Genomic DNA, 26,531 nt, shown 5'->3' with positions numbered 1-26,531 from the left:
CTGGTCCTTCTCAAAGGTAATTTGCCAGGGAATTACCTCCTGTTTGTAGGACAAAAACAGCAATGACACAGAGACCTTTTGATGGTTCTTTTTAACAAAGAAGTATAGTAACCAGATCCTAATAAGGCAGATCCAGCCAGTATCCTGCCTCCAAACAAAGCCAGTCACACAATGCACCTGAGCAATTAATACTAGAGCATGAACTAGTTTCAGAAACTAGTTCTAGTCTGTATCCTGAAGTCTGGCTGTGTAATATTATTAAGCTCTACTACTCTAACTGTAGATGCTGCTGTTTTAAAGATATAGTCTAATGCTGACAATATGTCTCTCATTAACAATAAGGGGGTCACCCAAGAAATGCAAAGTCTTTTTTTGAAACAAAGAATTATGTGCTTTTGCAACACCAAATTCTGAAGGAACTGTAGTCCCACAGTAAAATATAACAAGTTAAAATTCGTCTTTCCATATTAATTCCTTTTTTAAAGGAAAAAATATAACTTCCTCTGGCTTTTGGTCTGCTGTTTTCTTATACAATTTTTAAACAAAATGCATTCCTGTCATAATAATTCTGTAGGTTGATGGGCATAATTAAGTTAGTGGAAAGGGTCAAAGATTTGTGTTGTTGGGAGAGAAAGAAAGCCAATGGATTTTCTGTTGACAGAAGCTGGTTTTCTAATCCTCACACTGTGTGAAGAACACACAGCTATGAATAACAAACATTTTGCACACAAAAAGGACAGCATAATAGAAATCCAAAAAGAAGAAAACAGCCATGCAAAATTGCTGTGACTTTAGATATGCAAATTGGTATTAGAGTTTAGTCACTCACAATCCCTCTAGTGAGTTTAAGGTATGTTCCAACAGTCACAGGGAATGTGTTAGTTGGTTTTCTTTCCAAGATATACAAATGAGAAGGAAAGGGAAGTTTTGACAAAATTATTTTTGAAAAGTTTGAGAAATACACAGCGAAGGAATATAAAGGATAGCTTAAAAATGTAAATCAATTTGTGGCTCCATCCAGAATAGTCATTCTCTTTGTCTTCTTTGTTTCTATCCGCAACATGAAAAGAAACCATTTACCAAAGAAACAGATAGGGATGAAAGTGATCAGAAATGTGAAGGGACTTAGGGAGAAAAAATAAAACAAGATTGTGATTGTATGAAGTAAGAAAAATAAAAATCTCACTGAATGCCCCATTTTCCTTAACAAGGAAATAAAAGGGAACATTCAGTGGGCAGATATGACAACTAATTTTAAAGTGATCAAAGAAAATTATTCTGGGTGGTATGAATGAATCCAATGAACAGATTTCACAGATATCCAGAGGTATCTGGCGCAGCAAAAGCAAGTGGCAGTCCTATATACTTACAAAAGGATTTCTTTCTTGGTAAATGTGAACAGGATTGAAGCCGAAGAGTCTAAAGGCCTATCACAGATTAAGACAACACTAATGGCCACTATAGATAAAGATAACATCTCTGTTGGTCTTTTCAAATGCCTTCAAACTTGTGACTGCTTTTGGTCACACAAGTATTACATGTGGATTTTAAATACTGACAAGGGCATTCTAGTTACCCCAGACAAGATGAACATACCTAGTTTACTTCATCTACTCTAAGTTGTCTTTCATTTCTCCTGCTCTGTGATCCTTAAACTGATCCTTGAACTGAGAACTTTTGCATGTGAAGCAGATGTTCTTCCATTGAGCTATGCCTCAGATAAAAGTAAACAAGGGTAATCCCCCCAAGATTAGCCCCATTGAGATCAGTGGCAAAACAGAGCACATGAATGAATGGGATGTAAGAGTTCAATATTTATTCCATCATACCCTGAGTTTCTAAGGATTTATTTGATTGTTTGGGTCAAAAATCCTCACAAACTGTTTTGACATCAACCAGAAATGAATTTTTTAAAAATCTTCCCCAGCGTTCCATCCTGTAGGCTATCTGAAACAAGAAGCTGGGTTCAGTAAATTAGGTTTAAACGACCCCCGCCCCCCAAAAAAATTTCACCTAGAAGTAAGCCCCACTGAAATCAATGGGACATCTGAGTAGCTATGGTTTGAAACTTGCTGTTATTTTGAGAATTCCTTTCTTTCAGGACATTACAAGAATCAAACCAACATTCAAGAACAAATATGTATAAAAATCTACAAAAGGAAACTTTTTTAAAATTAAAGACTGCTAAGAAATCCACACACCGGGAGATTATCTATAAAGCACACATCTGGATGTATTTGCCAAGCAAAAGGTCTTGTGTCAGCTGGATACAATGAGAAAAGACCAGCATGCTTCCTGTCCATAAACTTCTTGTAGCAATACCTTCTTCACCCCATGCTAAAAGGTCTATGGTCCCCGCCACTGTCCCTCTTTCCTCCCTTTGCTTATTCCTTATATCTGTACAAAATCCTAGGCTATAAGAAAACAAGTCTTCTCTTCACCCTTCAGCAACCTGCTTTCTAAAGTTCATTTGCCCACAGCTTCTCTGAAGTCCTTTACCAGTATTTGTGTGCCCATGTGCACTGTGTACATAGAAGGAAGGGAAGGAATGCAGGTGAATATCAGCAAAATAGCATTCATACCTTACTGTCAAGTTTACATACCTGCACTATGAAGAAGCACGTTCTAAAGCATGCCTTTCTGCATTAGCCGAAACTAGGAATAAAGCAACGTTGTCAACTTGGGGGGGGGCGGGGGGACTTTAAGCATTGCTGAATGCTCAACACTGATTATATTGTTTGCTGTTTTGCATTTTTTGGGAAAAAAACAATCAAGGAAAATAGGCTTGTGGGCCATCTGCCTTCCTTCCTAATCTTCATGTTACACAAAAAGAAAGAATACTTCAAAACCAAATTGACAATCCATGAGGATATTTTCTTACCTAGTGCTCTTGTGCATTTCTTATTCATTTCATGTTCAAAAGTATGGCTGCCAGCTTCCAGATGGGGCTGGAAGATCTCTTGCTATAACAACTGATCTCCAGACAATAGAGATCAGTTCCTCTGGAGAAAATGATTGCTTTGGAAGGTGGCGTACTCTGCAGAGATCCCCCCCCTCCCTCAACCCTGCCTTTCCCATGCTCCACCCTCAAAATCTCCAGGTATTTCCTAGGGATGCCAGCCTCCAGGTGGAACCTAAAGATCCCCTGGAAGTACAGCTCATCACCATACTACAGAGATCAGTCCCCCAAGAGAAAATGGATACTTTGGAGGCTTTGACACTGTACCCCACTGAGGTCCTCTCCAGGCTCCATCCCTAAATCTCCAGGAGTTTCCCAATCTGGATCTGGCAATCCTGCCCCCCTATCCCCCATGGGTGGCATCCCTAGTATTTCCCAACCCAAAGCTGGCAACCCTATGCAGAAGACTTCCCAGGCTGGATAGCACTCCTAATGTCACCATTTTCCAAAACAACTTCACATTATCCTGCTCTCATAAAAATCCAACCCATTCACAAAACTAGTTCACTTCAAACACATCTTAGTAAGGAACAAGGGCAGTGGCTCTGCCACAAACAGGAATGTTTCATAAGCCATGGAAGATGGGCAAAGGCACTGATCTGCCGCAGCACTGCAGTTCAATAGCCCTGTGGCTGAAGTCTTTTTCATGCTGAACTAACCTCAGCAAACTAATATGATTAAAAACTAATTGCAGGCTTCTAGGTGCAAAGGGGGAAATAAATCGACGCAAACCACATTTAACTAATGGACAATGTTTCAATACCAATGAGGTAAAGTGGTGTATAACCCCCTCCCCTTTCTTCATCCCTTACACAAAAATACACCTTCTGCATACACCAAATGCAATAAATTATTATTATTTTTTAAAAAGGCCTAAACACTAATTCTAACTGCATTGGGTTGTCACTGTTTTCTTTAGAAAAGGAAGCAAGCACACTGATAAATAAACTGTTTCAATTCCATGCATTCAGGGCTAGCATTAGCTGAGGTCAGCTCTAGTCTAGGACTTGTGTGACTGCAAACACTTGCACTTGATAAAACAGTGGTAAGTCTGAGCAGTCCCAATGTTGGAAGTGTTGAAGTGGGATCTTCTGCAACAGACTCTTTCTTGCCCATTTCCCCATCTGCTCTGCCTTTATTCTGTACTTTTCTTCCTATTGCTCCTCTTAAGGACTGCAGCATGCACAATAATTCTCTCCTCTGTCCAACATAGAGACTCTCTTACAGTGACTTCCCACTGAGTTTATATCTGTTATTCCCGACATTAAATTAGCTCTGTAACAGGAAAAAAAATATTGTGTGGCTTTAAAGACATGTTCCCATGGCTCTTACTTATGGGTTCAGAAGCACTGTTTTAGGTTTTCTTACCCCCGAAACAACACACACAAGACTCATTTGCCGATGCAGGGTCACACACTTTGATAGGCATAGGGGTTGTCTGAATCAGTCTGATGCACAATGGACTCCACTGCCACCACAGTATAAGGAAACTAGTTTGCAGGGTGTGACCTGAGATCCAAAAATAGCTTGAGTCATTTCCACACTGGCGACTACTATAAAATCTTTAATACTCCATTAGAGCCTGAAACCACAGTTAAATGGCTCAAACGTGACTACATAACCTGAAATCTTAGAACCCTTTATTCCATCATCTGGTATCAATTAGTCTGCTCTAGATTTAAAAGGTTACAGGATTGTAGCTAGACTATATTGCAAAGAAAGTTTTCTAGTTGTGAACACAAGTTTCTAGTTGCAATGAATAAGGGGACAACTGACCAACTAGCCAGTTTGTAGATGCTGGAATTTGTATAATCTATAACATCATACCTCTCTATCACAAAAAGTCTTATTTTACGACAACCGCATATCTCAAATACCAGTGGATAAAGAGATACTCCTTGGTCTTGGGTCACGGCTGAGCCTCCAAAATGAACTGGAGAGGGGGGGGTTGTTTCTGTTTTTGGGAAGCAGTGCTTTCCTGCATCAGACACAATAATCACCTACTCAAAGCATAGATATATCATCTCAACCATCTAGCAACCTTAAAGGTAAAAAAACATTCTCAACCCCTGTTGGGCAGGCAAGGGGGATTCAGTTCTCAAGCACACTATGGAATTTTTTTTTGTCTGTTGTGTTTGTTTGACCTTGTCATTAGACTTGTCTTCTCTATCACAGGCCAAAAAGGAGCCTATTCAAAACAGAGTACAGTTTCCCTTCTGAATCATTCTAGAGGGAGAGTACTATCAACCTAGCTTCTTCCAGTAAGTTTTAATTTCACTTCTTCCTGAAGTTGTCTGAAGTTCATCTCTTTCTAAAGTTCTGCTCCAACCAAAGTCGAACTTCTTGGAGATTGTAGAAAAAGGGACCCTTGCCCCCCAGGTAGGCAATTTTTTGTCTTTGTACTATACACACACGCTCAAAGGAGACCCCATAGGCCACGTTGGCATTATTGTCCATGCAGTCTGCAACAATCTGGCACTGAGGTGGCAAAGCAAAACGCTTCAGGAGTTGGTGAGCAGCTGCACATCTGTCTTCTTGGTTCCTGTGTTTCTTTACATCGAAGGAGGATGAGATACCAGGAGCAGCCCAGCCATCTGATGGGTGAGCCTCATCAATGTAGACTAACAGAAAGTCAGCCACACTGGAGAACTCTTCCACCAGCTTGCCAAAAGCCGACAGCTGGTTTGTGAAGGGGGGTCAGGTAGCTGAGCCAAAGTTGACCACTAATGGACGCTCTGAAGAGGCAAAGTCTAGAAGGTGACATTCAGTTCCATACTTCCCACTGGAGCTTTTCCATCTGGTGGTGCTCTCATCAGTGCCATTAGCAATGTGAATCACACTGGAGTTAGGAGCTTCTCCACCCAGTTTCACCTAAAACAAAGACATTATAAGTTATAGTGATCCACTGCCACTTGTCTTTCAGATCGCTTTTACAAAGCAATTAACAGTGAGTAGCTTGAACAACAATTCTTTTTTTACATCCTATTTATAGGCGGCAAAATCTGGCCAAGTTCAGATTGTTAAAAACCATACTTTTTGATTATATGAATAAACCTGAGGGAAATCTCAGATTCACATGACCCTTCCTCTAATTACATGTGTAATCTAAGTAGATATTTCCTGGTTTGCAGCAAACTGTAGCTAACTGTTACATCCAAAATGGAAAACAACTCCTAGCTTGGAAACCCAGACTTATGGAAAACCAGTTTGCTGACTGAAACATAAAGGCATACTATAGCCATGAACATGAAAAATCACTAAATATCTGCCTGGTGTGTAAGAGGAAAAGGAGGAGAGAGCACATGACCCGGAGAATCCCTCAGGCTCATTCTTATACTATGCCTTGCTATTACAATTGAACTAAGCTTCTCTGATTTTTTTCTAACTCTCCCTTTGACTCACTTGGTGATTTTGGCTGAGCTGTATAATTTATCAGTGCCTCAGTTCTCCTATCTATAAAGTGAAAATATTTAGATAACCTGGAATTGTGGGGATTAACTGATTTCTGAAACGTAATCTGCAGTTTCTGACTGAAATGGTGCTATGCAAATCCCATTGAAAATGGAAACTAATTTTGACTTATTCCAGTAATACCAGTATGTAGTTTCCCTTAACATTAATTTAGGCTTGTTTGAATTTATTTCTATCCTGTTCTCCCTCTTTTTCTTATTATGAAATATTATAGAAACACGTTCCCTACAGCTCTGGTTGTAAACAGTTTCATGGCATTAAATTTAGGCAATAAAGTTCAAAATATATATCTTTTCAAAACAAATAAGCAAAAAACACAGGTGAGTAGTATGGGAATGAGTGATTCAGTATGCCTGGAGACTTGGGGGGGGGGTGCACTATATCACTCTTGTGTGTAGGTGTTATCCCTTTAATGGATGCCTCTCCTTGTCTTAACCTGGGAGCTGACCTCTGACCCCTGCTCTCTCTCTCTCTCTCTTGCTTTGTCCTCTCACTCACTTTACATGGCCTTCCATGGACACACATCTCTGCAGGTATCTCCTACAATACCTTCATACCACCACACACCCATGATGCTGGACAAACTGGCCATTTGTGATAAGGAAAGTATTCTTTAGAGTAGGCTTCTTTTGACTGCAAACAGAATGTGACTGGATTTTCTTGAATAAATGTAACTTTACCTTTTTTTTTTGCAATATACTTCTTGGGAGATTTATTTACTGCACTCAGCATCACTCTTCTATATTAACCAAATGTCCCAATGGATAGCTCTATTAGTCCACTGTAGCCAAAACAACAAAGGATTTTATGGTACCACAAAGACTAACACATTTACTGTGGTGGAAAAAACATCAGCAACCTCAGATATGCAGATGATACCACTCTAATGGCAGAAAGCAAGGAGGACCTAAAGAACCTCTTGTTGAGGGTGAATGAGGAGAGCACAAAAGCAGGCTTGAAACTCAACATCAAAAAAACTAAGATCATGGCATCCAGCCCCATCACACCTTGGCAAATAGAAGGAGAAGACAAACTTCACATTTCTGGGATCCAAGATCACTGCAGTTGGTGACTGTAGCCATGAAATTAAAAGATGTTTGCTCCTTGGGAGGACAGCTATGGTGAACCTGGGCAGTATAATAAAAAGCAGAGACATCACCCTGCCAACAAAAGTCTGTATAGTCAAAGCGATGGTATTCGAAGTAGTAATGTATGGCTGTGAGAGCTGGACCATAAGGAAGGCCGAGCGCAGAAGAATAGATTATTTTGAGCTGTGTTGCTGGAGAAGAATCTTGAGAGTCCCTTGGACTGCAAGAAGATCAAATGTCAGTCCTAAGAGGAATCAACCCTGACTGTTCCCTGGAAGGTCAGATGCTGAAGCTGAAACTCAAATACTTTGGCCACCAAATGAGAAGGGAGCACTCACTGGAGAAGATTCTGATGCTGGGAAAGACAGAAGGCAAAAGAAGAAGGGGATGGCAAAATATGAGATAGATGGACAGCGTTACTGATGTAACAAGCACAAATTTGAGCAGACTTCGGAGGATGGTGGAAGACAGGAGGGCCTGGAGTGACTATGTCCATGGTGTCGCAAAGAGTCGGACTCGACTGTGCGACTGAACAACAACAAATGGTATAAGCCTGCATGAGCCGCAGCTCACCTCCTTAGATGCATGAAGTATTATACTGAGAAGAAGCAGATACACCTGAAGATACAAATAGAAGACTGGGGGTGAAAGTGGGAAGAAAACTCACTATTCTATGTAGCAGCCATGCTTTAAAATTCCACCTCTCCTCCAGGGCTCTGAACCTATCCTTGTGATTTAGGCATCATGCAAATCCAAGCAATTGTCAGGCAATCAGTGCCCATGGAATTCCATTGGCTGGGAGGGAGTGAGCCAGCCTCAGTTTAAGAAGGGTGAAGAAACCTTTTTCTAAAATTATTTTTTAAAAAACCCTTTTGGATAGAAATTTTGTGGCTCTAGAAAGGAGCGCCAGTTTAACCAGGCTATTATACAGCCTTTTTGTTTGGGTTTGAGGGTCAGTTTAGGGAAGAAAACTTATTTTTGTGTGACAAATAAACATCCTGTTAAGGGCCCATCATTCCTAACTGGTGTGTGTAGGTTCTATGATAAGGTGCTCTGTAAGAGAAAAGAGAAGCCTTGAACCTGCTGAGGTAACCTGACTGGAGAAAGGGAAATCAATTCTCCCCTCAGGGGGTATTTACTTTATTTGAGAGTTAGCTTTACTTTATATATTTAAGTTATTTACACATCATATCTACCTGATTAAATACTTTATTTTATGTTAAATAAAGTTCTGTTGTTAATCTTCACCTGTATCTTGTTGTCTGTCTGGTAAAAAATCTAAGAAACAGGGATCTCTATTTACCTCAAATATAAGTACAGCCTTTGTCTAGCAGGTTTCCAAATAAGAGACCTTTAGCGAGTACATAGCTTACATGCTACCAATTTTTAATTAAAAACTTGTATCCCCCTCTTTATTTGATTGTGTGGCTGGGGTGTAAAGAGGTTACAGGAGAGGCCTGGGGGGGGCAGTGCTGTTGGATATTCTTCAGTCTAGAAGGCCATTGCCTCAGAGCTTTCCCCCATCCCTAACTGCCACACCTAATATTTAGGTGCCCTTATATTACAGAGCAAATGTGAAAATACTGACTAGTAAAAAGAATAAATGATCCCACAGAAATAAACTGTACCCAATTGTTGATGAAAGGGCAAAATATGAATATAATATAAATACATGAATATAATGTAAATATAATGACAATATAGAAACATACATAGATTTTTGTCATTCGTTAACATATATTTCTATCTTTTCAATAATTCTACGATCCAGATACTCAGAAGTATGGATTCATTCAATAAATACCAGGAGAATATTCACAATCCAGTCTAGTGAGTTTAGGAAAGAATGAAAAATATGAAAATATTTTATTACAGGTCAAAATGAGGACGTATTATTCATGCGGTCCAGACTTGGCTATTGATGACTAAGGATGTGCTTGCATAAAACACGTAACTGGAAATGGTGGTCCCTTTGATTACATGGTTATCCTATGCATTTCTCAAACAGAATTTCTGAAGAGTAAGAAAAACACATGTATACCACCAGTTCCTGGTGCATAAGGGATGTGTATAAAAAAGGGAAGGGATTAATTGGTTCAGAAGATGACTAGAACTCACCTGTTAGTTGCCTGTTAGTGCTCACTATTTTCTTTTTTCAGGCTCTTCTCACAAAAGTAAGTTGGAATCAGAAATGGGGGTAACACTGGAAAACTGGAACCTCTGGTCTCCCACCCAACACATACAGAATGCACTTTTTTTACAGGCTACAAAATTGTCACATGGCTAACCTCATTGTTTGCTTTATCCAGTGGGTAGAAAGCAAAGCAACATCCATGTAACTGTGTCACTTGTTTGAACCTTCCACTACATATTACATAATGTCATTTCAAAAATGAATAGATCCTTAAAACTTGGGGCAGGGGAGAACCTTGTTCTCTGGATCATTGTCATCATTTGGCCATTTATGTACTAAAGCCCCTTTGGTTTAATTATGCTTCTATAAAGGCAGGGTGTTCTCTTTGCTTGTCTTCTAAATGCAGTACCTTAAAATCAGGGGGAGACAATCAACTTTTTTGGGGGGGGAACAATAGCTGGTTTCACGTCATCACTTCTCTGGAAAGTGATCAAGCCATCCTCTGGCATGACTGGCGTCAATGCATTTCCCACAGCAACAAAGGAATCTCATGGCCACAGGTTACCTATCGTGTTAATTTTTTGCTCCTAGCAGTCCAAACAAACACAAGGAGATTTCGTCCTTAATGAGATAGACTTGCCAAGCAGACATTCACAAGGCCTCCTCTGCTCTTGCAGTTGGAGTAATTAGGTCGGGGCCCTGTTCAATGTTAGCATTAGCCACTCCAGAAAACCAACCCTGCCCAGTAGTTAATGCTCCAACACAACCAGCAGCATCTCCTGCTAATTGGTCTTGATGAAGCTCTAACATTCCCAAAGAGCCTCTTTATTCCAGCATGCTCTGGAATGGGCCTGACATCCTCACTGATCGTTTGCTTTGTGGGGCTTTTTTGTTTCTCTGCTGTTACTCTTCATTATTGAAAGGGAGGCAGAATTAGCTCTTGGAAAGATACCCACAACACACCACAATGAAATGTCATCCAAAAAAATAAAAATTATTGCTCTGCCAAACCTCTTTTGAAATTACAGACAAAGGCAGGCAAGAGAGCTGCTCTGAGAAACAAACCCAGAGAATTTCCCTCACACGCAATAACTCTAGCTCCAGCATAATCATGGATTTTTGTGTTAACTGGTCAGCTAGCTACCCAGTGTGCTTTCCATGGCAGCCGTCGCAGAAACTGGGCTAAGATTTTATATTCCTTCTACAAATTCATGGGGGAAAATTTTAGTCTGTTACAGCTAAAGCGAACAAGATTCTTTTGGCACTGTAAGAATCCAGTGTGAAATTGCTGAATTAAATTGTGTCTATGTTTAATTGTATTCACCAATGTTTAAATACAGACAACTCATGTCTCACCCACAACACATGTTACATTACAGTGGAGTAACTGGAAAGATTGTTGTGGATGCATTCACACAACACTAAATAATGTGTTTTGCAACTGGATTTTTACTGTGTAAGAATAGCAAAAATCCAGTTGCAAAACACATTATTTAGTGTTTTGATTCACAAGTTGACTAGAACTGGCCTAGAACTAGAATTTACTGTTGTACTTACCTTGTATGGAGTTTTGGATTAAAATATCAGACTTACATCTTGCATTTCAGAGAATTTTAATCATATTTACCTACGGGGTTTTTTTAAAAAAAAATTCTACCCCTTCAAGTATTTTTCTTTCCCAATTTTATCCTCAAAACAATCCTGTAATATTGGTGCAACTGAACAACAAAAAAAGAGAAAGTAATTGGTGCAAGGTTTAAACTTGGGTCTCCAAGATGTTACTCCGCTATGCTGACTAACACTTAGAGCTCCCATATGAACCTACCTGACCACTATGGTCACCTTGGGAGGTCCTGCTTTAGTTGCTTCCACCATCTGGTTTTAGATTGGTGGTAATGAATGTGCTCTCTCAGAGAGCCAGTTTCTGAAAACCAGTTTGGTGTAGTGGTTAAGAGTGGCAGACTCAAACCTGGAGAACCAGGTTTGATTCCCTACTCTTCCTCCACATGAAGCCAGCTGTGTGAACTTTGTCAGTCACAGTTCTCTCAGAACTCTCTCAAAACCACCTACCTCACAGGTTGTCTGTTGCGGGCGGAGGAAGTGAAAGCAATTGTAAGTCACTCTGAGACTCTTTCAGGTAGTGATAAGAGAGGCATAAAACCCTACTCTTCTTCAGTTATTTCACTGAAATTGTAGATAAGGGGACTGGGGACTGGAGCACCTTTCCTATGAGGAAAGGCTGGAGAGTCTGGGACTGTACAGTCTAGAAAAAAATAATTGAGTGGATACATGACAGAAGTTTATAAAATTATGCATGGGCTGAATAGAGTGGACACAGGGTGCTTTTTCTCTCTCTCCCATAATACTTGAAATAGGAAGCATCCAATGAAATTGAAAGCAAATAGGTTCAGAACAGACAAAAGGAAATACTTCATTATTCAATGAGTATTTAAACTATGGAATTCACTGCCAGGGAGGTAGTGATGGCCACAAGCATAGATCAATTTACAAGAAGACATTGGAAGAAGAAGACATTGGATTCTGCCCTCCACTCAAGAGTCTCAGAGCGGCTCGCAATCTCCTTTATCTTCTTCCCCCACAACAGACATCCTGTGAGGTGGGTGGGGCTGAGAGGACTCTCACAGCAGCTGCCCTTTCAAGGACAACCTCTGCCAGAGCTATGGCTGACCCAAGGCCATACCAGCAGGTGCAAGTGGAGGAGTGGGGAATCAAACCTGGTTCTCCCAGATAAGAGTCCACACACTTAACCACTACACCAAACTGGCTCTCATTACAAGGGAATCAGGCAGATTCATGGAGGAGAGGCCCATCAGTGTCTATAAACCATGGTGACTGAAGGGAGCCTCCATATCCAGAGGAAGCAAATCTACAAATACCAGTGCTGGGAGAGAGCAGTGTGCAGGGCCTCTGCCTCTATGCCCAGTTTGCCCTCCAGGGCTACTGGTTAGCTGTGGTGTAAAACAGGATGCTGGACTATATGGATCACTGATTTGATCCAGCAGGCTCTTCTTGTGTTCTTATTCCCTACATGGGAAGATTTGACTACCCCTGTCTATCATTGCCTTCCACCAGCAAGTGATAACTTTTATGCTTTGTTTGGCATTTCATTTATGAACCTCACTGACCTTTCTGCCTGTTTATGTGTTCATAACTGTTTCTGTTTTCATTAATTGTTTTACTTGGTGTGTGTGTGTGTTTTTTAAATGCTTTAATGTTTTGATGGATTTGTGCTGGCTGATCTTCAATTGCAATGAAAGTTGATGTTAATGTTTTGATGGTTTACAGCCTTCAGGACCCTGAGCTGGGTGAAAAGGTGGCATGAAAATGTTTTAAAATAAAAATCTATTTAATTTTTTCTTCTTCTAATCATATGCATATATGAACTTCTATGAGTGTATACTTGCATACTTTCATTTCATAGATCTGATGAGATATAGTCCATGAGAACTTGTGCTACAATAAACAGGTTCTTTAAACTGCCACAAATTTTCTTTTTTGCTTGTATTCCTTCTAGTCTCCACAGGGAAGCTTAGCACATCTCCCTTTTTAGCTTCTTCAAGTAAATTCATCTACTGAATGAATGTAAAATAAATATTGAAGTCTCTCTATCTCTGGAATAACAGAAGAAATCTGAATCAATCAGAGATACTGATTAACAATAGATTCAGGATAAACAAATGGAAGCATTTCTTCATGCATTGACTGTTTAGCTGCCCTGAGTCCACTTGCAGAGAGGGTGGGGTATAAATTAAAGGTAATAAATAAAAAAATAAATAATGCATTGTAGAGTCAACCTATGAATTCACTGCTGCAACATGAGACATCAGACAATACTCAGATGGCATGGAATAAACTTAGGTCTAGCAAAGGGCATAAAAATTAAAGTGAAGTCCCTATAATATGTATCGATATATCAGCAATTGTCAGGTTTTAGGGATACTGGTGTTGGATTACAGATACTGTGGACTATCAAAAAGAAAAATAAGTGGGTTCTAGATCAAATCAAGTTTCCCTAGAAGCTAAATGACTAAGCTGAAGCTATTGTACTTTCACATTATGAGAAGAGTCACTGGAAAAGACAATTATGCTAGAAGAAGGTGTATGCAACAGGAAAAGAGGAATACCCAATGTGAGACTGATTGACTTACAGCACAATCCTAAGGGGGGAGGGGAGTGCTTTGGGAGCAAACTAACCGCAACATCAGTGTAAATGCCAGTTGTGCCGTTCTAAGTCTCTCCATGCCTGTGCAAATGGGTGTCTACGGCCGTCTCAGCGTGTGCCTGCCCATGGCTTCCAGCGGAGCAGTGGTCCGCCCAGCCAGCAGCACAACTGGGGTGGAGACAGCCACACCGGCACAGAACGGGGGCAGCCCTGGAGGCATAGCCAGTATTAGTTGACTTCCTAAGACCTTTCAGCCTGGGAATGCCCCCCGCAAGAGGCGTAAAGTTATGCCAAGGAAAATCCTGAGGGGTAGAGGTGTTCTGTCAAACTCCCCCCCCCCCCACTTCTCCCGACCCTGACTCCCGACCCAGATGCTCCAGATCTTTTTCTCTGTTTGCAGGTGGGGATTTGACAGAGAGGCTTCCAGTTATAATGAGCAAGCCCCCCCCGCCCCCACTCTACTCAGTCAGCTGTTCTTGCCCTCCTCTCAGAGTGGAGCCTCATGCCCTGCAGGACTTTCCAACTTCCACCTCGTTCCCACGCAATAAAGCCTTAGATACCGCCACTTTGTCTCCCTTGCCTGGCTTCTGCTTCATGCTCCTATCTGCCCCTCCTGCCTCCTGCCACTCTGTCTGTGGGCTCCCCAGGAAATTTCTCAGAGGGTGAGCTCGCTTGCTCTGCGGGGGGGAGCGAGGGTGGTGGGGACTAATGAGCCACCTCGCCAAGAGGCTGGACAGGGGAGCGCGAAGGTCTTTTCCCCATGCATAACATGTTTGGGAGGGTGGCCTGGGGCCAGATGCATCACTGCAGACTGCCCAAGCCCATGGGGCTGCCGTGCTCATGGCACAGAGTAGAGGGGAGTGCGGGGGGGGGGCAATGCAATCGACGCCTGGCTGGTGCCTCACACCCTGTGTTCTGCTGCCACTGAGGGAGGGGTTCCCTGCAAGTAGTGGGGGGCATCGAGGAGGGGCTCCGAATCTGTGCCGAGGAGGGCTTCCCTGTGGGACTTGGTGGCATGCTGGGACTCTGTCTGCTCATTCCAATACCCACATTTTGCCTGGCTTCTCTGATTGCAGATTCCTGCACTATGTTTTTCCTGTTTGTTTATGACTCGCTGGGAGGAAACAGGACTCCACTCATCTGTCTGCTATTAGCACAAGTCTCTGACAGTGGGCGTGGCTGCAGGACTGGCCAATCCTGCAGCTCTGCATTTCCCCCTCCCTCCCCCCACCCCCACCTTGGCAGCGAGCCAGGCTTCTCTCTCACGTGCACACACACCCAGCCTCACTCCTTTTCCCTCCCTAGGCAGCGGGACTTCTCCCCTTTGACTTGGGGTGTATGCCTGTGATTGGCACAGTTCTCTGTCAGGGGGCGGGGAGGGATAGGTGATCAGCCTCTCTGGGGCTTTCTCTCCCCACCCCGACTGTCATGTGCCATGGTGTTTGCTCCAGGACTGGCCAATCCAGCGTTCTTGGGGTGCCTCTCTGCTGCCTCCACCTGAGCCGTGCATCCACACTCTGGTGGAGTTGTCATGGGGACGGTCTCGCATGCGAAGAGCTAAGCTTCCCCACCATCATGCCTGGGCATAACTTAGTCCTTAGGGAGTCAACCAGAGATGCCCCAGTTACACCTTCATTGCAATGGCCAGCCTCCATGTAATCTGTTGGGCTGTTATTCATGGAAACCATGACCCTCAGTCTGCAAGACCTGACCAAGGATGTTAATTACAGGACATTTTGGAGGTAATTCATTCATAGTATTGCCATTTGTTGGAAGTTACTTGATGATGCTCAGGGATGCTGGATGGCCTTTAACACCTTATTTTGCTTGTGAGCATCTCAGGTATTGGGCATCAGGCTTTCTGCTACAAAAGGGAAGAAAGAGGGCTGACTACTGGAGACATTCGGTCAAATCCAACCAATCCAGTCTCATTTTCATACACTCTCTTTTTTATGTTTTCAGAGACAAAAGTTTGCATTTAATTCATGGCCCAAATTCTTTCTTTATAGGAATCTCCCTTTAAAGCTGCATTCAGTGGCAAGAGCATGATTAGTTTTGTTTTTACATGTAAGCTGAAAAATGAGGTGGTTGAAGGAGGGGGGGGGAAAGAGTCCCATTCATAAGCCACCAACTAGAAATAGAACTCACCACTGTGCTAACGTTGCCCATCAAACATCCATGAACAAAGCATCACAGCATTTACACTTTCTTCCTCCTTACTTTTTGGGGATAAAATCATAACTCTTTTTCAGATCCTGATGTTTCTGAGTCCTTTCATTAGAGATTTTTGAGCTCTGTGGCAGATTGTGTCAACTCCCTACAGAAAATAGATGTTGCCAGATAATTAGCAGGCTGTGGCACTGACCATTTAAAACAGAGACATGTTGTGTTAGAGCTATGTAAAGAATCCCTTTGAGCTCATAAATACTTTGGAAGACCTTCACTTTGATTTTGTTCCATTCACTGAAGTGCAGCCCCTCAGAAGCCTTTCTCAGTGCTTCCTCCCAGTTTTCATCAGCCATTGGCAGAAGGATAATTAATAGCTACTATTGTGTTTGTTTGTTTTTCTGTGGAATCCAACATTATGTAAAGCAGCTCAGGGGCTACATAAATTCAGATAGTTCCTGAGAAACCACACCCTTGAGGTGCAACTGGAGGCCTTGAAGCCAAACCTCCCATTCTTCCTCCACACACTGGGGTGCTATGCGCTTACCAGCCACCACCCTTCCTCTTCGCCCTTCTCTTCCTCTGCTTTTGCACTCTACCCTCTGCCCCTCATCCCCCAGAGGCAAGAATCATCTGTTTTTGACAAGGGGAGGAAAAACTGTAGATGTGTGGGGCAGTGATCCCTCATCTCAGTTCATAATTGTCTCAGAATTGACCAGAGTTCTTGGAGAACTCACAGGGGGAAAAAGAGTAAAGCTTACACTCTGAGAGTTTGCTCCCAGCTCCCAGTGTTGGCTGTCATTATTATAATTTTGAACTGACTCCTCAATATGGTTTCTTTTTAGCCACATCCTACACACTAGTCACACTGCTTGCTAATCATAAAGGCAACAAAACCTCTGTGCCTGCTTTTAACTGCATTCTGGCCATAAATATATGAAACTGTCTCATACCATCCAATTGCTGTTCCATATAGTTTAGTATGGTCTACTTTGCCTGGTACCAACTCTCCATAGACTCGATGAAGGAAAGGCCTTTTCCCAGTAATTACAACCTGAGACTCTTTAAGCAAAAACTGGGACTTCTACAAAAAAAGCAAAATTGAGCCATGACTTCTTCCTCAGTCAACTTGCCTACAATCTTTGACAAAAAAACAATTAATGCTGATAATTTGCATGTATTAGAGGTTGGTAGATATATGAAAAAGAAATACAGCCTGGGATCAAGAGACTGCAGAACAGGAGGAGAAGATGATAGCTGTATGTATATCAGTAGTGAGGGGTGAAATGAGAAACTTGCACGGAGGCTGCTCCTGAGGGTGAAAGAAAGGCCAGGTTTAAAATTAGCCAGGTGGTAAGATCTATTCCTGTAAACTGTGATCGACCTTATAATAATATTCTCAGACCCTATGTTATTTGACCATCTATTATATGCTAACCACATGTGGCTTGTCTTCTAAACCTTGCTAGTTTCAACTGGAAGAACAAAATTTGATTGGAACAGTTTTCAACCAATCTTAGAATACTATTGATTGAGATCCTCCTGACAGACAGCTTATCAGAAGAAGCAGGCCTTTTTGAGTAGGCCTAGATCAGAAGAAAATAAGATTGGACATTACAAAGATCAGCTCAGGAAACATTATACATTCATCAGGGACATCAAGGATGCTCAGGAGATGGTTGTGGAAGTTCTTGAGTTACTTAGATGGCTTCCCCTCATGAAAATGATCTCCTTCCCCCACATCAAGGATGATATCCTTTCCTTTCAACCACAGTGGATTTGGGGGCAAGCACAGGAAAGAGTACATTCCCAGCACAAGTTATCAAGTTCAGCCTCCCAAAACTACATAGGAAACAATTTGTGGTATGCTTTATAAAAACAGTCTGTAGATGTTTGTGCATTCTACTGAGATTAATTCACTCCCTTCTAGATGGTACCTAAGTGCAGCCTTAGAAAAAAAAACTTACTGTTTCTTAATAAAGAAATCAGAAAGGTCTATTTTGGGTCTAGAACTAGTGGAGGGGAAAAATTAGAGTTTTCTTTCAAAAGATACTCTCACTGCTGTGAAATACAAAGGCACTTCCTTGAATTCCAGGCCAAAGCAAACAAAGATGATGAAAGCAGAAACGTTCAGGCTAAGAGGGCTTGTTCCACTGCCCTAAAAGCCTGCCAAAATAGTATGCTCTCCCAGTGGTGTGTCAAACCAGCAAAAAGTCAGAAAGAAGCCCAGCTATTATTCCTTACTTTGCTGTGCTTGACTTTGTAAATATTGCCTCTGTGTTGGCACTTTGCAACACTATCTCATGTTAGCAGCAGTCATATCAGGATGTCATTCTGGGAATTATTGTAAGTGCTTCCTTCTAGGTCCAAATAAGTCTAAGTAGCAAGGAGTAATAACCAAGTGTTGTTCCTGTTCTCTGACTAGATCATAGACACAATCTCATTCCCAGCCCCAGTGTGGCTAACTCACACATATCTATGTAGTTATTCATGTCACTTTGAAACATTAACGTTCTCTGACTTGGATCCTCAGATGCTGTTCTGCCACTGTTAATAGCAGTTCCTCAGTCAGAATAGGATTTCAATTTGCAGTGAAATTAAGTGTGATTTTTTTTTTTTTGCCAGCTCTCCTTGCTGGAGATTTCCATTTTGCCCACCATAGTGTTCCTGGATGGGCCAAAGCAGCAGAATTTGGGGAGGCACAGAAAATTTCAGTAGGAGGAGGTACAGAGAAGTTGCCTTCTTCCAGGGTAACTTGCATTGTACTGCTTACAGACTGAGCCCTTCCATGTATTTGTATACATGTTCGCCAGTGTATTGATGGCCCTCAAGTACCACCAAGACTGAGGAAGGGAATTGTGTACCCAAAGCTAGGCTCTCATCTGACAGTAGAAATTAAGGCTACCAAATCAGGATAGGGAAATTCTGCAGAGAGAGGAGCTTTTTTGGGGGGAAGGGGAGCTTGTCAGGAAAGTGATGCCATTGAATCTATCAGCTGAAGCAGCCATTTTTTCTCTGGGGGAACTGATCTGTGTGGTCTGGAGATGAGTCATAATTCTAGGAGAACTTCACCCTGCCTGAAAGTTGGTAACCCTCACAGAGACCCTTAAGACTTGCAAAACACTGACTTGTAAAGTGGGTCCCATCAATAGTCTCATATTCAACTACTAGTATTCATAGCTTCAGTAACAAGTCTCTTTATTGTTTCCAACACAAAAAGAACGCTAACAGATGTGGAATAAGTAGGGTTGCCAGGTCTCCCAGTAAACCCTTTTGTGGCCTGCCAGCAGTGACTGAAGCACTGGCAGAAAGAAACTTAACAAAAATTCGACTGCACACCTACATCATGTCAGCACTCTGATGTCACTTTCACTGAAAACCAGAAGTGATGTCATGATGTTGGGGACACTCTAGGATTTGTATAAACTCTATAGAAAAGCTGCTAAAGATGGAAATAGCTTGAGAAAACCAGAAGTAATGTCATGAAGTTTGGGACACTCTAGGATTTGTATAAACTCTGTAGAAAAGCTGCTAGAGATGGAAATAGTTTGAGAAAATCAGAAGTAATGTCATGATGTTTGGGACACTCTAGGATATGTATAAACTCTATAGAAAAGCTGCTAGAGATGGAAATAGCTTGAGAGTATATGTGCTAAACTGGTCCATTGAAGTGGTCTCCGCTAAGTTTTTCATACAGCTAAATCTATGGGAAAAAGTTTTTTCCCTCCTGCCAAATATATCTTTGAAAACCAATGTTATCTCAGAAATTCAGTGATCAGATATGTCTGCTATTTAGTCTTGGACCACTTACAGTTCATTCAGGATAAATTACATCCATTTAACTGAACTTAAACATGCTTAGATGGGTATAACTCGGTTTAGGATTGCATTGCTATATCCTTCTAAACTAAGGCACCCAAACTATCTTAAACAAAAGGCTTTGACTGGCTGAGGACAAGCAGTTTGGAATATTAAGCTCTGGACCTATAAAGATTCCTTCCACTTGGACTTAATGGCATCCTATGGAGACTCTGAGGTAGCATATCTAGTTCTGAATATGTGCTCATCCCCCAGTATTCTGAGTTTAAAACTAATTCAAAAATCTATAAGAAACCTTGAAGAAGAGGCAATATTACACAGATACACAGTATTCTCCAAACTCCTTGCAAACTTTTATATGTGTATGAGAAAGATTATCTATATACCTGCATTCTGACCCTCATCCCACCTTGGCCTTACTCTAGAAACTACAGGCTGCAATGATGATAGCGATATCTAGGGCATCAAACAACTCCCATATTCATCTGAAGATCACCCAATGGAAAGAATTCCCAATGGAAAGAAATCCATCATACCCTGCATGAGTCTTTGGGGTCCATATCCCAAAGAGGCCCACCTCTTAATAATCTGCCTATGAAGACACTGAGATGAAAAGGCAAGTCCCTGGCATCCCAGCAAATACACAGCCCTTGTTTTGGAAGTGCCACAAACCATGGACATTAATAATGCTCCACTTCTTCTGCTGGAGTGCATCATTAGACCCCTTGATTTTGTTGTTTGCTATTACCTTTCTGTATTTTATAAAATCAGTCTCACCATAGCACTGAAGCACAAGCTGGCACAGGAAAACAAATTTTTCAAAGAGCCCCAGTGGGAGACTGTCTGCATTACTATAAAAATACTGTATGTGTATAAAAATATGTGTACATGTCACTGTATATAGATCAAACCTGGGAGGCCTGCCTGCCACAAAGTCTATATTGACACTCATCTGGATGACCTATATAATTTAGGAATATCGTGGACATCCTGCACATACACAAACAGGGGTTTTCATAGTCCTGTTTTCCCAACAGTCACATCACTCTCTAAATATGTGATGGAATACAGCTGCCTTTTTCATCCTGATGGCACCCAGCGACATTACTGAATTTTTCTGGAGTAAGAGCACCAAGTACTTTCAAAACAAGCCCTCTCTTTGAACTATACCCTTGTAATATAACGATGCCTAGTCTTAAACACTAGCACCATTAACCCTCATTAGAATAATTAGTCTTGCTATAAAGAACTTCTCTTTGTAACTGAGGGTGTGCTTGCCTCCTTGGGGGTTGCTATTCCAGTGATAAGGAGCGAACAGCACAGCAGCAATCCACACACAGAATCTGGCAGGGGTTCAAATCAGAAAGCAAAGTTCAGCAGGAATGTAGAAATTGTACCAATGCTGGTTAAAAATACACATGTGGAGAGGGGAAAAAAATTAAACAAACTCAAGAGAGACTCACCAACAGCCTTTTCTAATGAATCAACCTATGCCAGCATTAGCAACATATTACTCATGAGCTGAATAAACCCATTAAACACTGCTCTTTTCCCCATCTTTAAATTTAGCACCATCACTCATGGCTGCTGCCTTCAATGCAAGCTGAAGGTGTCCACACGCAGATTATACTGAAGAGGGGAAAAGACATTAAATCCTGTCTCACATCTGGAAGTGATGCTAGCACATGTGACACTAATTAAGGCAAGCCTAGTAAAGGGAAAGGCTCTCCACAGAACCTGGCCTTCTACTGACTTAGTCCCCGCATTTGAGTTTGTGTGTGTTTCAGTCAACACTGTGGCCACACAGGAAACCAAAGACAGACATTTGTTACTGCTTTTGGACATTTTAGATTGACAGAAGATATTCAGAACATATCTAGCACTTTGATCACCATGGTTAACAGCAGCTATTATGCTGTTGTCATGTTCCAAGAATTTCAGATCACTCTCAATTTTAATATGGAACAAAAGAAGCTGAAATAAGGGATGAGGAATTCCACAGTCTACTTCAGTGGCTATCCCACTAATCCATTGTATTGCTTTGATCCACTTTTCATCTTTGCAGGATCACTGGCAACATAACTTTCAAAGCAGCCTTCCGGCACATCAGAGTAGCTTTTAAAAATCTAAACTGCTACAAAGCAGATTTGTGATACTAATATCCAATATTTCAGTTTAGGGTTTGTAGACTTCATGGTATCACTGAGCTCCGGGCCTTTTTCCACTCATAACTCTAAGTAAAAGTTATAGGGTCCAGTTAGATGCCTTCCTGAAGTAACTTGGGATAATACAAAGCATTCATGAAATTCTTTCCCCTTACCACCAAGAAAAAAGACAGCTCTACATACCAAGTGGGAAACAGTTTATGTCATTATCTCTAGGTACCAACCCCCTCATCTTACTCCTGATTTAATTCTGGGAGCTCTCCATGGTGCAAGGAATTCCTAAGTAGTATTCATGTGTCCGGGGAATGAACTGGTCTAGACAGATGAACTAGGCCAACCTCAGAACAGTTTGAAAATTCATGACAGGTGTCACAATGAAACAAACTTTTTTTTTTTTTGCACAGTGTAAGAAAAAGCAATTGACTGAACGACTGGGAGACTAGCAGCATCAGTGCCTTTGTTATAAAGCGCAGCAGTTATTTCAGTTTTCCACCCAAAGTTGTGCACTGGCATTTTCTCCTACGAGAAACTGAGGTCTCTGCATTTTTTAAAAATGTAAATAATTATAACTATTTCCCAAGAGCTTAGCTTAAGGCTTCTTCTTTGTTACTTAGCCCAATAAAAGCATTTAACTTCCCATTAAAAAGGGTGTTGTTGATCCTCTCCACATTATCTGGGGAAACACCAAGCTGTCAGCTCACAGTTTGGCAGCTAAAAAAGAAACATCATTTCAATTTCCACTGTACACTGCTCCTCTCTCTATTAACCCAGTCCTTACATGCTGTAGACAAAGATTGCTGAAGGCAACAGGGCTCCTACCAAATCAATTTCAAACCACAAATATCAAGGCCTCCTAATTGTATTCCTTCCCCCCTTTCAGCAAGCAATACAAATCTCAGCCTTCTCATCCAATCTTATGGAACTCATGCCCATAGTAATCACTCTACTGCTAACTTCTGCAATAAATAGCCCGATATAATCTGGTGTGAACTTTATTCACTGCACTTTCCTATTCTGCAAAATGGGGACAATAGCAGCCTATTTAGTGTTGGCACCCACTAGACTGTTTACTTTTAGTTCTGTCTAGACATTTGAAATCAACAGGAAGTGCCAAGCATTACATATGTATAGATATATAATATTCCTTTTTCAGGACAGCTATAAACATTAATTTTGTTATTTGTAATGATGGGAATCCTGACTGCACAGTTACTTATACATTCTGTAGTCTTGAACATATTTATTCCCCCATAAATTATATCACGATAAAGGGAAACGTGTGGAACCAAACATTTTTTTCTCATATACATTTAATTGATATCTATATGGAGGGGGCTCTCTCTTTTTTTAATAGCAAAAAGATCAAAGGTTACCATTAACAGCTGCAGCCCTAAAAATCTATAACAGCACTGCAGTGCTACTGAACAGATGGGGAGCAACACAGAAATCCATTATTAAACAGGGTCAGAAACAATATCTAAATCCACACAGCATAACTTGAGTTTAAAAGAACCTTTAACAAAGTTGTACATTTTTGAACCTGGAATGGGATTCAGGAATTGAATTCCTGGCTCTGCTTCTTCTGCGCTGATACTTCATGTCACAAAACTTACCTTCATTGTGGTCTGAAGCTAAACTTCACACGCATCTTCCTGCTGACCTCAGCAATCACAATCCCCTTTCTAACCTTCATCTCCACAGCCCAGTTCCATCAACCCACCTGTTTGTAGGCATCTAGGAGGAAGCTATTCCAGACGCAGCGCAGCCCCTCCGATGTCAGCATCCTTCGCCACTCGCCACGTGCAGATTTGGAGCGACTCAGGAGAAGCACCATGTGTTTCAAGAGGACCACCGAGTCATAGAGTGCAAGGAAGAGGCAATTGGAGAAGAAAACCGGCAGGATCTGCAGTGTGATCAACAGGTCCACGCTTAACAGACCCATCTCTTTTCCTCCTGCTGATCTTCAAAAGCTTCCTTTGAGCTCCCTGGTCATGCCCTGTGTCCTCATTAATAAAATAAAGCAAAATGCAAGGTGCTTCTTAAAAACCCATTGTGCCCCTATCTCCTCACAGAAAATTGGCTATGCACCAAAGCAGGGTTTAAAAAAAAATAGAAACTCAAAAAGCCAGCGTGAAAGTCCTTCCACCCTGAACCGCTTTTATTTTTTCAGAAAGTCTGTCAAACTGTTTTCCCCCTTAACTAGTAGCCCTTTTCAGTCCTTTAAAAAGCAAGAGAGAGAGAGACAGCTGTACTGCCAACTGCTTGCAGTTCTCAAACTGAAGCAGAACCACTGCTAACTTTCCTCTAACTCTCAAGCTCTAAGTACAAAAGTAAGCAGCTCCCTCAATCCTTTATCACCAAAGCTATCAGGTGAAACATTACTCGAGGTGGGGGGAGTCTTTGTACACAAACTTTCTGCTCTTCTCTCACTCACTTCAGCTCAGTCTCTCTCCTGCCACTCTCTGCTTTCTCTCCCTCTCCCTATCCGTCTGTGGTACAAAGTGCTTTCCCTCTGGAGTTTTAGCTAGCTTCCCTGAAGCCTTTTATACATTCCCTGGCTAATTGCTGCAATAGAGAAATGAAACCCTAATCTTAGTAAAGATCTTGACGTCAATGTAAAAGAGGGCTTTACTTTGGCCAGAACTGCAGTGAATAGAAAAGTAAAATTCTCAAAACTCTTTTTTTTTTTAAGGAAAGAGAAGGGAGTGGGGAGGGAAGAACTTTGCTTTGTAGTTTAAAAAGAAAAGAAATCTCCAGCTACCTCTGATGTGTTTTTTTCCCCCTTCAGAACTGTTTTCAAACATCAGGAAAATATTTTCATATGACGTGGAAAGTGCCACAAGAACATGGTCTTCTATTGTTTACAGTGATTTTAAAGTCATTTGTAAGATTTTTTCCCCCAAATTATTATTTTGCTCTTTTGTACTATTTTCCAGGAAGGTATGTGAGCTGATGCATCCTAGAAAAGGGCACATTTTGGTACATTTCCCTCCCACACCTTTCAAGTACAAAAGCATGTGCTGTTTTAAATATCTTTTGTCATCTTCTTGGTATTTAAGGAAATGCAAGGAACACCCAGGTCTGACTTCATCCACTTATGTGGAAGACAATTAAAGAAAGGAGAAAAAGAGGAGCAAGGACTTAACTCCATTTTCTCTTTAACACTGAAGTTTGTCAATTGAATTATAGTGACCCAAAAGCAGAGATGATGGAAATCAGGGTGCATCATGCATACCAATTATACAGCTTCAAGGGGTTGTATTTACTTATAAGGACCCTTCACCCAAGAATAATACATTGCTTTATTCCAACCTTCTCCCATCCAAGAGAAACCATATTTCAACTGGAATATCCAAATGCTCCAACAGAGTGACAAAGCAGATCTTATAGCTTAATTTGAAAAAAAAAAATTTTTGAAAAAAGCAGATCTTATAGCTTAATTTGAAAAAAAAAAAACCCGTGTGATTTCTACCATAAATTCTTTTTTAATACAATTGTAGAGTCCATTTTATACCCTGAGACTCAGGGCACCTAGATATATGCCACACACATCCAAGATTATAAATAAATCTTCTTCACTAGATGATAAGTAAATCTCAGGGAACTGAGGCTGAGAGGCAGGAACATGCCAGAGTCAATGTGAGACCACAATTTGAACCTGGAACTTTACTCAGAACCAGGTTAACTGGAGTATATCTTATCATTATCTATCAGTGATCATTTTAAAAGCCTTCTGTTTATCTATGCACTCCAGCCCACTAAAACACAAAACACCATGAGATTAAGAATTAAACAACACAACTGCTCAAAAGGTATTCTCTTGGAAATAGCGTGCATTCAAATGGGGTAATGGCTTGAGTTCTGGGGAGACCTGTGTTCAAATCCCTACTTGGGCCTTGATGCTCACTGGGTGACTTTGGGCCAAACCACTCTCTGCCTGGCCGAGTTTACAAGATGGTTATGTGGAACACTCATGTATGCTATTCACAAATACAACTCCAAGTATCTTGGAATAAATATTTAATTTTATCCTGATAGTACTAAGAAAGAGACATTATAAAAATATTTTGGTAATATCAAATTGGTCTTTGCCTTGCTTGCCTTCTTTGCAACATTCATCCTATAATAATTATAGTTACCATCTGAATAAGGATTTCCAGGGTTCAAAGCACAATTCTGTAACTTAGGTCAAAAATATTGGTGTGTGCTGAGCATGTATTCCACTAAGCGAAGTCTGAACCTTTCCTCCAGACTTACAGAGACTTCCTCCGACTTAAGTGGCTCATCCTTCATTGGAGAAAGCCAAAGGTAAGAGACACGCCCTAACTCTGAAACTGCAAATGGGAAGCTGTGGCTAGCCTGAAGCCATCTAGTGAGGTCTTCTGGGCAAATAGCAGGAGTCACTAGGGGAGTGGGGCAGGGAGGTAGATGTGAATTTCCTGCATTGCACAGGCAGCTGAACTAGATGTGGTGTTGGGCTCGCCTTCATTGGAGGTTTTTAAACAAAGGCTAGATGCCATCTGAAAATAGTGCTGATTCTATGACT

The 26,531-nt window shown here is 41.3% G+C and overlaps 1 protein-coding gene across 1 annotated transcript; it reads right to left on the bottom strand.

Moving 5' to 3' along the window:
* Window positions 1-471: 471 nt before the first annotated feature.
* On the bottom strand, window positions 472-24,532 carry DIO2 (iodothyronine deiodinase 2). Its single transcript, XM_060261592.1, has 2 exons — window positions 23,706-24,532; window positions 472-5,830 (listed from the first exon to the last, which is right to left on the bottom strand). The coding sequence occupies exons 1-2, from the start codon at window positions 23,925-23,927 to the stop codon at window positions 5,261-5,263; spliced, it is 792 nt and encodes a 263-aa protein (XP_060117575.1). The 5' UTR covers window positions 23,928-24,532; the 3' UTR covers window positions 472-5,260.
* Between the last annotated feature and the right edge of the window lie 1,999 nt (window positions 24,533-26,531).

This window comes from Heteronotia binoei, chromosome 21 (genome assembly GCF_032191835.1).
Source record: "Heteronotia binoei isolate CCM8104 ecotype False Entrance Well chromosome 21, APGP_CSIRO_Hbin_v1, whole genome shotgun sequence".
Lineage (NCBI taxonomy): Eukaryota > Metazoa > Chordata > Lepidosauria > Squamata > Gekkonidae > Heteronotia > Heteronotia binoei.
The sequence above is the reverse complement of the archived record's forward strand: the minus strand, read 5'-3'. Positions and strand labels throughout refer to the sequence as shown.